Source organism: Cebus imitator, unplaced genomic scaffold, assembly GCF_001604975.1.
Source record: "Cebus imitator isolate Cc_AM_T3 unplaced genomic scaffold, Cebus_imitator-1.0 Scaffold33, whole genome shotgun sequence".
NCBI lineage: Eukaryota > Metazoa > Chordata > Mammalia > Primates > Cebidae > Cebus > Cebus imitator.
In genome coordinates this window covers 2785926-2798673 of record NW_016107348.1, presented here as the reverse complement: position 1 = coordinate 2798673, position 12748 = coordinate 2785926, and the positions used below count along the sequence as shown (strand labels likewise).

The window sequence follows — 12748 nt, the reverse complement described above, 5'->3', positions numbered from 1 at the left end:
TCAGCTGGAGTCTCCAGGAAGAGGGGAGGGATGGGAATCACACAAGAAAAGAGTCACTTACGCCAGAGCAAAGGCCACCAATGCGCCAACTACCACCACAAAGTCCAGAATGTTCCACAGGTCTCGGAAGTAGGACCCATCCTGCAGGATCAAGCCTTGGTCTATCATCTGCAGAAGAAGGATGAGGACAGCCACAATGAGCCCGGAAGGTGCGGGCAATACCTGCCCTGAGCTCTGTTCATCACAGCAATGCCTCCACTGCCACCATCTCCATAACCAGCCCTACGCTGGAGCCTGGAGAACGAGAAGGTGGAGCCAGCAGGCTGTCTCCACATAACTGAGTCCCGAGGCCCCCGTCTCATAGTCACTCAGGGTTCACTAGACCCCTTGGCTGTCATGGAACCTTGCCACATTCCTCCTTTCATTTGTGGCTCAGAATGCTGGGCACTGCCATATGCACAGATGGGTAAAATCCCGGATGGATGAGGCTGGGAACAAGACAGGCTGTGGGGTGTTAGGGTGGCTGGGACTAGGTGAAGCCCAGGAAGACCCATCTCTACCTAGCCCTCTGCCTGGGCACTCAGCCAGGACAAGCACTGGGGCGAGGACTGCAGACCCAAGCCTGTCTGCACACCCGTTGCTTGCCCCCAACTTGGGCCAGGTCCACAGCCCTGCACCAGTACAAACGTATCCATGCTGCCATGTCTAGCTGAGGCAGATTTCCTCAGCATTCTGAGGCCAGAGCAGGAGCAGCAGAAGCCCTACTGAGGACTGCCATTGGCTAGAGGGTGGTAACACTGAGGAAGAGCTCTAGCCTAAGGAGCAGACAGGTGACCCATCCAAACCCAAGAGCCCAGTTTTTCTCTAGAAGCTTTTACCTTTATAACCATCTCAAAGGTGAACACGCCCGTGAACACATAGTCAAAATACCTCAGGACCTGAAAGACACGTATGGTGGAGGGAAATGACCACGTGTGGCCAGCAGGCTACACGCACTCATGCACGCCCACCCTGGCCCTCACTCACTGCGCCCTATAAAGGCTTGGAATCAGAACCGCTAGCTGGATTGAGAAAGAAATGCAGGGAGGAGGGGCGCAGGCCCTGCTGGGACTGGATGACCCAGTGGCCACTCCTTGGCTGCTTTCTCTCGTTGGCCAGAACTTAGCTTTTTGGGTCTGAATTGCCCACAAACCTGTCCCTCAGTTCTGGCTCAGGACCTGGAATCCTTGTCAGCTCCTGTCCTCCTTGTATCCCTCATATCGCCTGACATATTCCCAAGGGACCCCCAGGAGAGGCCTTGGCCCCTGTGGTGGAGCTATGACCTACATCCAAGCCCACGGGTGGCTACCGACCCCCGCAGAGCCCTGGCCGGTTCAGGGCAGAGCCTCACAGCATGTTGGGCTGGGAAGGGGCTTGTCTGGGAATGGTTCATTCCCAGACAATTTCCAATCCTTATTCATTCCTAGCAACCTTGCTCCCATCTCAGTTCACCTCCAGTGCTGGGAGAGGGTGGGCACCAGGGCACTACGGAGGCTGGCACATGGCCCCTGTGCACCCACTTTGTTGCGCTCCGAGTTTGTCAGGACGGGGTCCTCTGCCGCCAGGGCGATGCTGCTGGCCGCGATCACCAGGAGGATGCACATCTCGAAGTAGCGCAGGTTCACGATATAGTGGCAGGCCCTCCGGATGCTGCGGGCGGTGGAGCACGGCTGAACTGACCCACTCCCCCACTGCTCCCCACCGCACCCATGCCCTTATTCCTCACTCCCCACATACACACATCGGCCCCGTCCAGACAGCCAGGCCCTCGCCAAAGGAAGCCGCCAGGGAGAGCAATTTAATTTCTCAGGCACCACCCTTGATTTAAAGCCCCAGTGGGGGAAGATAATCAGATTGGTTAGAGGCTGCAGCACGCAAGCCAAAATGCATTATCTGCAGGCACGTCTGAGCCATGGGGGGCAGCCAGCATCAGCCTACCAACTCAGGGAGGCTGCACAGCACCCTCTGCTGTATCTCCATATCTACGCTCCCACTGTAAGGAAACTGGGACATCCCAAGGAAATTACAAAGGACCAAGAAACATAAAAATAGATCTTGATTCTAAGATTCCTGATGAAAGCAGTAACGGGTTTTCATGAGCCCCATGTTACTCTGGTTAAAGTAACCGTATTCTACATTCTGCGTTCTAGCCAGGGATGGCTCACTAACCCAGGAGGCTGCTCCCTTCCCAGAGCCCTGCTGGAATGCTCTTCCCAAATTCCATCTTTCCTGAATCTAATCTTCCAGACTCCTCTCTGCCACCCCCACCTCATGCCCTTGCATCTCCTCTGAGTAGCATGCTCAGAGCAGTCCATTTCAAAACTGCACATGTAGAGCACTGTGACCAAAACTCTCAACTCCAACAGGTGATCTGGTGCTCTAGGCTCCACATTCTTGGCTCTATCCACTTCTGGAACATTTGGTGACACAATCTCAAGTAGATTTCCTTCCACCCTCCATGCTACCTACTGACCGAAAACTAGGTGAAGAGTTCCTTTCTGATGATATTTCTCATGCTCTCCTGTCTGACATTACTCTTTCAGCTACAGACACAGAGCTCAGAGGCTGCCTAACTTACCAACCCACCTCACCCAGTGGGCACCCTAGATGCTCGATGTCTGGCCACACTCCACCAGGAAGGCTTGAGATGACTGGACCCTCATCCTTCCTCTCCCCTTCGCCCTTCCCTGCCTCACACCTGGCCGTTTACCCTAGCACCAAAGAGGGAGCAATGCGAGGGTGGCTTACGGGTTGGTGGTGCTGAAGATGAACATTGAGCTGTGGGGCACCATGGCTTTGCCTGTCTCACGTTTCTCCTTCTTCTGCTTCTTGTTCTCCACCTCCTCCTCATCCTCTCTGATCTCTGCCTCCTTCAAGGGACTGGCTTCCCCATCCGTCTTGTTGCTAACTGCAAGAGGAACACGTTGAAATCTTCAGAAACCGTGCTGCGTGTGAAAATGGCACCCTTTGCGTTTAGCTGGGGATGAAAGGAGAGGAGGAGAAAGGGCTCCAGGGACGCCCCAACAAGGTGCCCTGCACGTGCTGCAGGTATTTGCTACCGGACATTGAGTTCAACACTTCTTATTTTTACCCTCTTCAAATGTTACAAGAAATAACTTTTTATGGCATATAAATGACTATGATCACGTGTCCCCTTTTAGGGTTGAACTTTTAGAGTCTGATAAACAGTATGGTGTTTCTGTTATAAAGTTTACAAGGTTAAACTCTGCACTCTTTGTACATACGCACTTATTGAATTTCCCCATCAATCTGTCCTGAGTGGCATGTATTATTACTCCCATGATACAGAGGGGAAAACTAAAGTTCAGGCAATTTAAGTACATTTCCTAAGGCCATACAGCTAGTATGGGTTCCCAATTCAAAATCCTGTATCCTTTCAATGAATCACCCTGCAGTGGAAGATTTTAAGAAATCATGACTCTGTTTGCAGCGGCCTTTCTGGCTATGTTTTTTTTTTTTTTTTTGGCCATCATTAATGTAGAAATGAGAATGCAATATTCATGTGAGTATAGGTCCACTACTGCATTCCAGGATTGGGAGGATGAAGGAGCCAGAGGTCGAGTGTAGCTCTCAGCTGCTGCTCTGTTTCCATACTCAAGACACAGTGTGGGTTAAGCTGGCAGGGGGCTGAAGCTATCACAGTAGGGAAAGGGCCCCAGTCAGGCTCGCCCACTGCTCCCTGCTCACTGAATGACTCCACCCTGGAACCCTGTGCCAGCAGCAGACCCCTGTGGTCCTGGCCCATGCCGGGGTCTCCTAAAGAGTAAGTCATAGGAAGTATCCAAAAGCCTTGCTATCACTTGCTTTTACTTATGACCAAAGACTAGCTCTGGAATGAGAACAGAGGGAGAGTGAAGCTTTCTTCACGTTCTTTCGCATAAAAGAAGGCCCCAAACACTTCTTATTAAATCAAAAAAGCAAACAAACACCAAAAGAGCTGTGAGTCTGGGATCTGAGACAGGCCCAAGTCAACCAAAGCACACGCTGGACGTGGGAGACTGCACTTTTTGGAGCAGGGGCGGGTTGACTGCAGAGGATATGAGGAAATGGAGAGGGAGCCGTGGAAGAAAGAAAAACAGGGACAGGAGAAGACTGTCATGTGAAAGAGAAAAATACGGAAACAGAAGGAGGAAAACAGCGAAGCTGGAAACCTGTGGTCACAGTTCAGTGATATGGGGCAGCAGGTGGGATTAAGGCAGGGAGGGTGTGAGGCCAAAGGGATGGGACATGAAGTCAGGGCACGATAGGGTGTGGGATTAATGCAGGCATGAGGTGTGGGGTCAGGGCAGGGGTGGGGTGTGGGGTCAGGGCAGGGGTGGGGTGTGAGATGAATGCTGGAATGGGGTGTAAGGTCAGGGCAGGGGCGGGGTGTGGGGTCAGGGCAGGGATGAGTTGTGGGGTCAGGGCAGGGATGAGTTGTGGGGTCAGGGCAGGGGTGGGGTGTGGGGTCAGGGCAGGGATGGGGTGTGAGATGAATGCTGGAATGGGGTGTAGGGTCAGAGCAGGGGTGGGGAAGGAGGTTAAGTGTTTTTGGTTTTTTTTTTGCTGTTTCCCTTTAAGACATCATTGATTAACATTTGTTGCCTAAGGGAACTGTGATGGGAAGAATTTGTGACTAAAAGCTCCTGGGAAAAAAAGAGTTGATAAGAGTAATAGAATCAAATAAAATATTAGTACAGAGAAAGGCCTCAGAGGTCATTTAGTTCAACGCTCTTGCTTTGTAGATGACAAACTGAGGCCTCAGGAGACACAGAGGTGTTTCCGGGGTCGCTCGGTGAGCAGAGCCATGGTCCACTCCATCAGAGGCTCCCTCACCTGCTGGGGCAGCAGAGCACCTGGCACACCACAGAGAACACACCGAATCAAACAGCTGAATCTCCACCTGGGCATCACATGTGATCACTCTGAAGACTTGAGAATGGGCACCGGGACCAAAAGCTTCAGGGAATTTTATGGGCACCGTTTAAGATGGAGAGAACTCTAGCTTATTCCTGTTCTGCTACTCATTTTTACATCTTGAAGGATGCTTTACTCCTCCTGGTACTGTTTTCCATGTGGCTTTATTGGAATGGCCCCAGAGCCCACTGTCCCCACCCCCAGACAGGAAAGGGGGTGGGGTGGAGGGGGACAGGGACTGCGCTCTCACTGTGCACCACGGTTGAGTCCACCAAGGGGCCCACGTCGGGGATGGCGACGGTGACACTGGTGCTGTCGGTGGTGGCCTTGTCCGTGTTGGCCGTGATGCAGGAGAGGTCGGGCTCGCTGTGGCTGATGACCCGGCCCATGTCTAGCTGCACATCCCCCAGCAGGGCCTGCTCACTGCTGCCTTCAGCCTCCTGCTCCGTCAGCACCGCGTCCTTCCCCACTTCCAGCTCAGGATGGGGCGGGACTAGGGGGGTGTTTGCCTCATCAAGGGCTCCTGCCAGCCTGGAGCCCCTGGACAACATTAGACTGTTAGTCCTGTGAAGAGACAGAAGGGGAGAGCTGGTGCTCAGACATTGTCTCCAAATGGCAGGTGTGGCTGGCACGAGGGGAAGGCAGGGAAGCTCAGGCAGGCTGGAGAGCACAAGATCACCACTGCCTTCCACCCCACCCAGCCAGGCAAGGCACCAAGACCCACAGCCCACTGCCTATTCCTGTCCTTCCATCCACAACCCACTTCCACAGGCCCTCGTTCTCAGGCGGACAGAGCCCACTGTCTGTATGTTTACACAGACCTCACAAAGCGTGCAGCATCCTTTCCATTTCATAAAAGGGAAACTGGAGCTCAGAAAGGCTTACACTGAGAGCGCCTGACAGCGGCCTGTGTTCCGTGCGCTCACTCACCTCCTCAAGTCCTGGCCTCTCTCTTCTTGTATCGTCGGCTCCTTGGCACCATGGTTGCCCCTGAGCTCATGGTCCTTCTCCCCTTCAGTGGGCACGGCTTCATCTAGACTGCGTTCCTGGCTGGCAGACCTGCTCCGGGAGGCCGAGGAGGACTCCTTGCCTTCCGTCCTGACGCGGCGATGCCGGCTACGCCGCTGGCTCTGCCTGTGCCTGGCCCGGTCCTCAAAGGTCACCACAGCCTCTCCTCCTCCAGCCTCCTGCTGAGTCGGGTCACAGTTCCCATGACAGGACCTGGCCAGCCACGGCAGCTCCCGCTGGCCCAGGGACAAGGGGGTCCTCTGGTTGTCCAGGGCACCGGATCGGTCCCCACCCTCCCCCTTGAGGGACCCGCCACGGCTGATGCGCTCCTCATCGAACTTCTCCAGTGCTAGGCCCAGGGCCAGGCCCTCGATGGCCCTGGGTCTCCGATAAAGGCTGGGGTGAGCGTTGAGTGGGTTGAGGGGGCTAAGCGGGTTGAGCGGGTTCATGGATGACACCTCCTCCCTGTTGAGGGCCTCCTGGCTGGACATCTGCATGTGCTTCCTCAGCTGGCTGGTGCGCTGCTCCCACACCGACATGTGGTGCCGGCGCCTCCGCTCCCTCCTGCCAAGGGGAAAGGACAAGGCCTCAGTCAGAGCCCGAAAGTTGCAGTCAGGGAGGGAGGGTGGCCGCAGGGGCGATGTGAGAGGGCAGGACACACGGTGGGTGCAAATGGGAGCGCCCAGGACCTGCAGACAGGAAGCACAGAAAGATGGGAGGACTGGGCGGGCCACACCTGAGGAGCTCATCGGACGGCTGCCTCCCAGCCTGGGCACTTTCCACTCCAATCGCTGCTTTGCAGTAGCTGAGGGGTGGCTAGGCATCAGCCCTGGGAGGAGTTCCAAGTCCCCAGGGCCTGCGGGGGCCGGGCGGCAGTCCACAGGCTGACCACATCTTCACTCCCCTGCTCTCCTTGCTTTCGGGGCATCTGCTTATGGCCCTTGACTCAAGGTCAAAGTTCTTACCCCCTCTCTCCCTCTCCTCTCCCTTCCCTCTCAGGTAACAGCCTGGGATAATGAGGGCTGAAATGGTCGGATACCACGGAAGTGCGAGAAGAGTGCCAAGCAGACTTCTTACAGTCTTGATATCACCCTTAAAAGCAAGAGTGCTGGGAGTCTCTTCTACAATAGCTAATAAAAGCCACAGAAGACTAGGTGCAGAGACTGCCAGCAGCTCATACTCAAAACCACAATCGAACATTTCAGCTCGGGGGCCTAGAGGAGTATTCATGGGGCAGCAGGAACAGACAAACATGACATGTGCAGAAGAGCACACAGGAGAGGGCTCGCTGGGCAGAGGGGACAGTCACCTCCTCCCCCCATCTGTGCCTGTGGGTGCACACCTACACACTGTGAAGGGGACACACACATGTACCTACACGCACCCTCACGGAGGCCCACATGTAGCTATACACAACTGCCTACATGAGAGGTATACCCACTCGCAAGCCAGACAGAAGAGGGAAAAACACACAGGTCACATACTGTAGACACACACTGATGTAAGCACGTGTTGAGGGGTGCAGAGGGCATATCCACAGATCATGTGCACGGAACACACACACACACCAAGGCACACACTGACATGCACACCCGGTGCCACTTTGTCTACGGCAAGGACAATGACACGTTGTCCCACGCCCACACATAACCACTCACAAACACGCAAACTGGTACACACATACAGGTGGCTGCTGCGTGGCTCCCACATCGACATGTGGTGTCTTCTCCTTCTGTCTCTTCTGGGGAAGAAAAACGAACAGGTTCAGTTCACCCCAACCTCTAGGAACCTCAAGCCCCACAGCCACCAGCGGATTTCCGGAGCAGGGCGCAGAGTCCTCTGTGTGGCCATCAGCTCTCCGTGTGCCTGTTTGCCCTTTGTAGACCCCCAATGTTTGACTCTCCAATGGAGTGACTTTCGATTCCTTGCTATGTGCAAATACATGGATCTAGTCTTTGAAGCACACATGCACAGGCACAAAGGCTATGCCATTTCATAGGATACACAGCTCCAGATGCTCAAACATCATGCCCAACAGGCACGCACACTTCCACCTACACATCCTTCAGATTCCTATTGTGGAAATCCTGTAGACGCGCTGAGTCGTTTTCTTCCCCTCCCCGCAGTCATTTCTAGGGCTAGCATAGCACATTCATCGGGTGTGGCTCCCCAGAGCTCATCCCTCCCATAGCAGACCCTGACCCAGCTTCACTAACATGCAGGGGAGCAAATGCTCTGCCATGCACGATGTCAAGGCTACAAAGTGGTCCATGGTCAGAGGCAGCGCCATCTTTCCGTAGGTCACCATCCATGTACTCCAGGATGTGAGCAGTGACCTCTGCATTTCAGCAATGCAGAGGCCCTGGACATAGGCCCTGTTCTATGTTCAGCTGGGCAGAGCACAGTATTGACCTTCTCAGCCTTGTACAGAGAAAACTCTCTTCCATGTGCATATTGTGTTTTTTCAAACACAATGTTCGCATGGCAATGTATGGGCTGTGCCTGCAAAAGCAGACAGGACACGTGGAAAATAAGCTGTCAGCATGGGGTCAATGCTCAGGTAGAGGACAGCATATCTGGGCTATCCTTGCAGGGAGCCTGCCCTGGTTACCAGCCTGATGAATTCAGTCCAGCCCAATGGGCCCTACTTGGACCTGGGAGGTTGGCAAATGCTGCTCTCTCCTGATAAAGCAGATGCCCAACCACAAATAACATGCTAGGCAAATTAATCCCACTCAACTGTCACCTCTCACATGTCTGCAGAGGAGCCCCACACAGGGTGGGGCTGAGGGAGCAGAGGCAGCTAGTCTGAGGCCCACTCTGGGTGTCTGGAAGATGCACAGTGCACATGTGTGTGGCTGCCCAGGAGCACCCACTGATGCAGACATCGTTGTGGAGAAGCCTGTGAGCTCCTCAACTGAATACATCCCTCAGCATCAGCGGCCGACAATGCAACAAGGCACAGGTGGGGGCGGGAGTGCCGAGAAGCCTGGGTAGATACAGAAGTAGAAGCATAAGCTCTAGACAGGCAGCATGCACACCTGCTAGCAAAAGCACATCACACCATCTATTTGCAAATTCTCGAATATTCAAATACCAGCTATCCAGAAGCATGTGTGTAAGAGTGTACATACGTGGATTCTTTCTCTCACACACACAAACATGGGCTTTCACCTCTCTACTCACACATGCACAGATTCAAACTTACATTCATACCTGAAATCTGTATACAGAGAAGCATCCACATGTCTCCAACTCATACGAATGGGACCTTGTGTACACCCCACAATAGCCTTGTGGATAGGAAGGGCAGGTGGCATTCTTCTCATTTCAAAGATGGGGAAATAGAGGTTCTGGGATTGGAGTGATTGTCTCTCTGAGGTCACGGAGTATATTAGTGACAGAAATATAACTAGCACTCAGGCACTTTGGTTTTTAACAGTGCTCCTTCTGTGTTTCTCCATGGACAGTCATGTTTGCACTTAAAGTGTAGTCCAGAAATCAGCAGTTTTGCAACACCCAAGCAGGGCATGAACACCTGAGCAAAGCATACACAACTTAGCAGTGTATGCACACCAGTGCAGGGCACACACACCTGAGCAGTGTATGCACACCAGTGCAGGGCACACACACCTGAGCAGTGTATGCACACCAGTGCAGGGCACACATACCTGAGCAGTGTATACACACCAGTGCAGGGCACACACACCTGAGCAGTGTATGCACACCAGTGCAGGGCACACACACCTGAGCAGTGTATACACACCAGTGCAGGGCACACATACCTGAGCAGTGTATACACACCAGTGCAGGGCACACATACCAGAGCAGTGTATACACACCAGTGCAGGGCACACACACCTCAGCAGTGTATGCACACCAGGGCAGGGCACACATACCTGAGCAGTGTATACACACCAGTACACAGCACACACACCTGAGCAATGTACACACATCTGTGCAGGGCACACACAGCTGAGCAGGGCACACACACCTGAGAAAATGCACACACACCTGAGCAGTGTACACTCACTGGTGCAGGGCACACACACCTGAGCAGGGCACATACACACACACAAGCAGTGTACACACACCCGAGCAAATGCACACGCACCTGAGCAATGTACATACATCTGTGCAGGGCACACACAGCTGAGCAGGGCACACACACCCGAGCAAAATGCACACACACCTCAGCAGTGTACACACACGAGCAGGGCATACACACCTGAGCAGTATACACACACTTGAGCAGGGCATACACCTGAGCAGTATACACACACTTGAGCAGGGCACACACCTGAGCAGTGCACACACACTTGAGCAGGGCACACAACTGAGCAGTATACACACACAGGAGCAGGGCACACACCTGAGCAGTATACACACACACGAGCAGGGCACACACACCTGAGCAGTATACACACACTTGAGCAGGGCATACACCTGAGCAGTATACACACACTTGAGCAGGGCACACACCCAAGCAGTGTACACACACTTGAGCAGGGCACACACCTGAGCAGTGTACACACACTTGAGCAGGGCACATACATCTTAGCAGTGTACACACATCTGTTCAGGGCATACACAGTTGAGCAGGACACACACACATGAGCAAAATGCACACACACCTGAGCAGTGTACACATGTGTGCAGAGCACACACACCTGTGCAGGGCCCACACACCTGAGCATAGGATACACACCTATGTGGGACATATATCTGAGCAATGTAGACACACCTGTGCAGGGCACATACACCTGGGCAAAGTACACACAGGTACACACATCTTTGCAGGGCACACACATCTCCGCAGGGTACACATACCTGAGCAGAGTGCACATGGCTAAGCAGGGCACACACACCCGGAGGTGGCTCCACACCAGCAGCACATGTACAGCACCAAAGCCCGGGTCTCTGCTGGTCTTGGATGTTTGCATCACCTCCTTCCACCTTGCAGTGCCCTGGTGCACATTCTGCTCCATTCCCACGGCCCTGTGCCTACCCACATTTCATTCATTCTTTCATTCCAGAAATAGTGAGTTTCTACTCTGGGCCAAGCATCGTCCCAACTCACATCTCTCTCTCTAAACCCACTTCTCCCCCAAGCTTCTTCAGCTCAGCAAATAGAACCACCCACTCCTAAGTGACAGCCAGTCCTCCCCATCCACATTTTTGGATACCTGTGTGTATGTGTTTTTAACCCAAACTCATGAGTTCAAGGAAGGTGGAGTAGAAATTACTCAAGGCCCAGAGAATATTCCAGAGAGGAATATTCCCTATCGATCTTTGGCATTTCCCTATCAATTTTTAACAATTTGGAAGGGAGTTTTTCTCTCTCACAGAAGAGGGATCTAGGGGTTGGGCCTCGAGTTTCAAAAGGCAAAGGCAAGATGATGGCTGTGCAGGGAGGGAGGTCCCCCTGCCACGACCCTGGCATGCCGCACAAGGCAAGGAAGAGGCTGCCTGGGAGCTCTTCACCCAAGCTCTAGACAACCAATGGCTCCTCCCTTACTAGCTTCAACTAACAATGACAGGGTCATTGCCAGGATAGATTCCCACCTCCTGGGGGTCTCAGACCCTCCCACAGATGCCCCAGCAGCACTGACCACGCACACAGTCCTCATGCAGGCCCAGATGCCACAACAGGAGCAATGTGGTTCCACAGTCACTTCCCAGTCTCTCCTCCAACACCTCCCCGTCACCACGCAGAGACTAGGCCACACAGGGCCCACGCCACCTGCCTGTAGCTCCACCACAGGTCCAGGCTGGATCCCTGAAGGAATGGGTTCACCGCTCTCCTTTAGCACCTCCTGTTCTCTCCCTAGTCCACTTCAACTGGGTTCTGTTCCAACGTGGCCACTGAAACGGCTCCTGTAAGGTCACTAACAGCTTTCGTTTTCCCATATGGAATGGTCCCTTTTCTGTTCCTCATCGTATGTGATCTTTCTACAATATGCAGCACTGGCACCCACTCCTCCTTCCCGCGGAGTTTTCCTTCACGGGCTTCCAGCACACTGTGCGTCCTGTTCTTTCTCCTGCCTCCTGTTCGCACTCCCCTGGTCTCCTGGGCTTGTTTTTCCTCTTAACCAGGAGGAGCACTGTCAGCCACTGTCCTCAGCACTTGGGTCTCTGGGTCATCCGACCCATACTGATGGCTTAAATACCATCTAAAGGCAAATAACCTCCCCCAAATCATTGTTTTAATTCTGACTTTTCTTTGCTCCAGATCCAGGTACACAACAGCCTACTCAACGCTTGGATGCCTTAGAAGTATCTCAAAATGAACTTTAGATTTCCACTAGTTTCCAGGGATCCGGTAACTACCACCACCCTCCAACCCATTGCTTAGTCCTCAACACCTTCAAACCTGCGATCAATTTTTGTTTCTTCCCTTTTATTCATCCTCACCCCTGCCACATTTAATCCATGAGCTTACCCTATTGGCTCTCCCAACTACAGAGTGAATGGGATTGCTCGTCATCTCCTCCATTTCCGCCACCCTAGTCTAAACCCATCCCCTCTCACCTACTTTACTCTGAGAGCCGACTCTTTCCCCGCCTCCACTCTGGCCCCTACAGTCCATTATCCTCCATAGAACAAAGTGACCTTTTTAAAAGTGTCAGTCATATCCTATTCATCCTTCCACTTGAAGTCCTCCTGTGATTTCGGCTGGAATAAAAGCTAAACTCCTCCACTTGGACTTTAGGGACCTCAGAGTTGTCCCCTGCCCCCTCCCTGGCCCTGTCTCTGTTTCTCCTCATTAATTACACATCAGCCA

The 12748-nt window shown here is 53.3% G+C and overlaps 1 protein-coding gene across 7 annotated transcripts in view; it reads right to left on the bottom strand.

Annotated features, from left to right (window-relative positions):
- Positions 1 to 12748, bottom strand: part of CACNA1E (calcium voltage-gated channel subunit alpha1 E) — a 496128-nt gene that overhangs the window by 59868 nt on the left and 423512 nt on the right. For 4 of the 7 annotated variants that reach the window (XM_017524464.2, XM_017524463.2, XM_017524471.2 and 1 more), the window contains 7 exons: positions 7649 to 7705; positions 5887 to 6528; positions 5207 to 5520; positions 2788 to 2947; positions 1560 to 1689; positions 879 to 938; positions 62 to 168 (listed from right to left, as the gene is read on the bottom strand). In XM_017524464.2, the coding sequence (XP_017379953.2) occupies positions 62 to 168; positions 879 to 938; positions 1560 to 1689; positions 2788 to 2947; positions 5207 to 5520; positions 5887 to 6528; positions 7649 to 7705 (1470 nt within the window). The remainder of the gene's footprint in view (positions 1 to 61; positions 169 to 878; positions 939 to 1559; positions 1690 to 2787; positions 2948 to 5206; positions 5521 to 5886; positions 6529 to 7648; positions 7706 to 12748) is intronic. The other 3 variants (XM_017524474.2, XM_017524467.2, XM_017524473.2) reach the window with 1 other exon arrangement.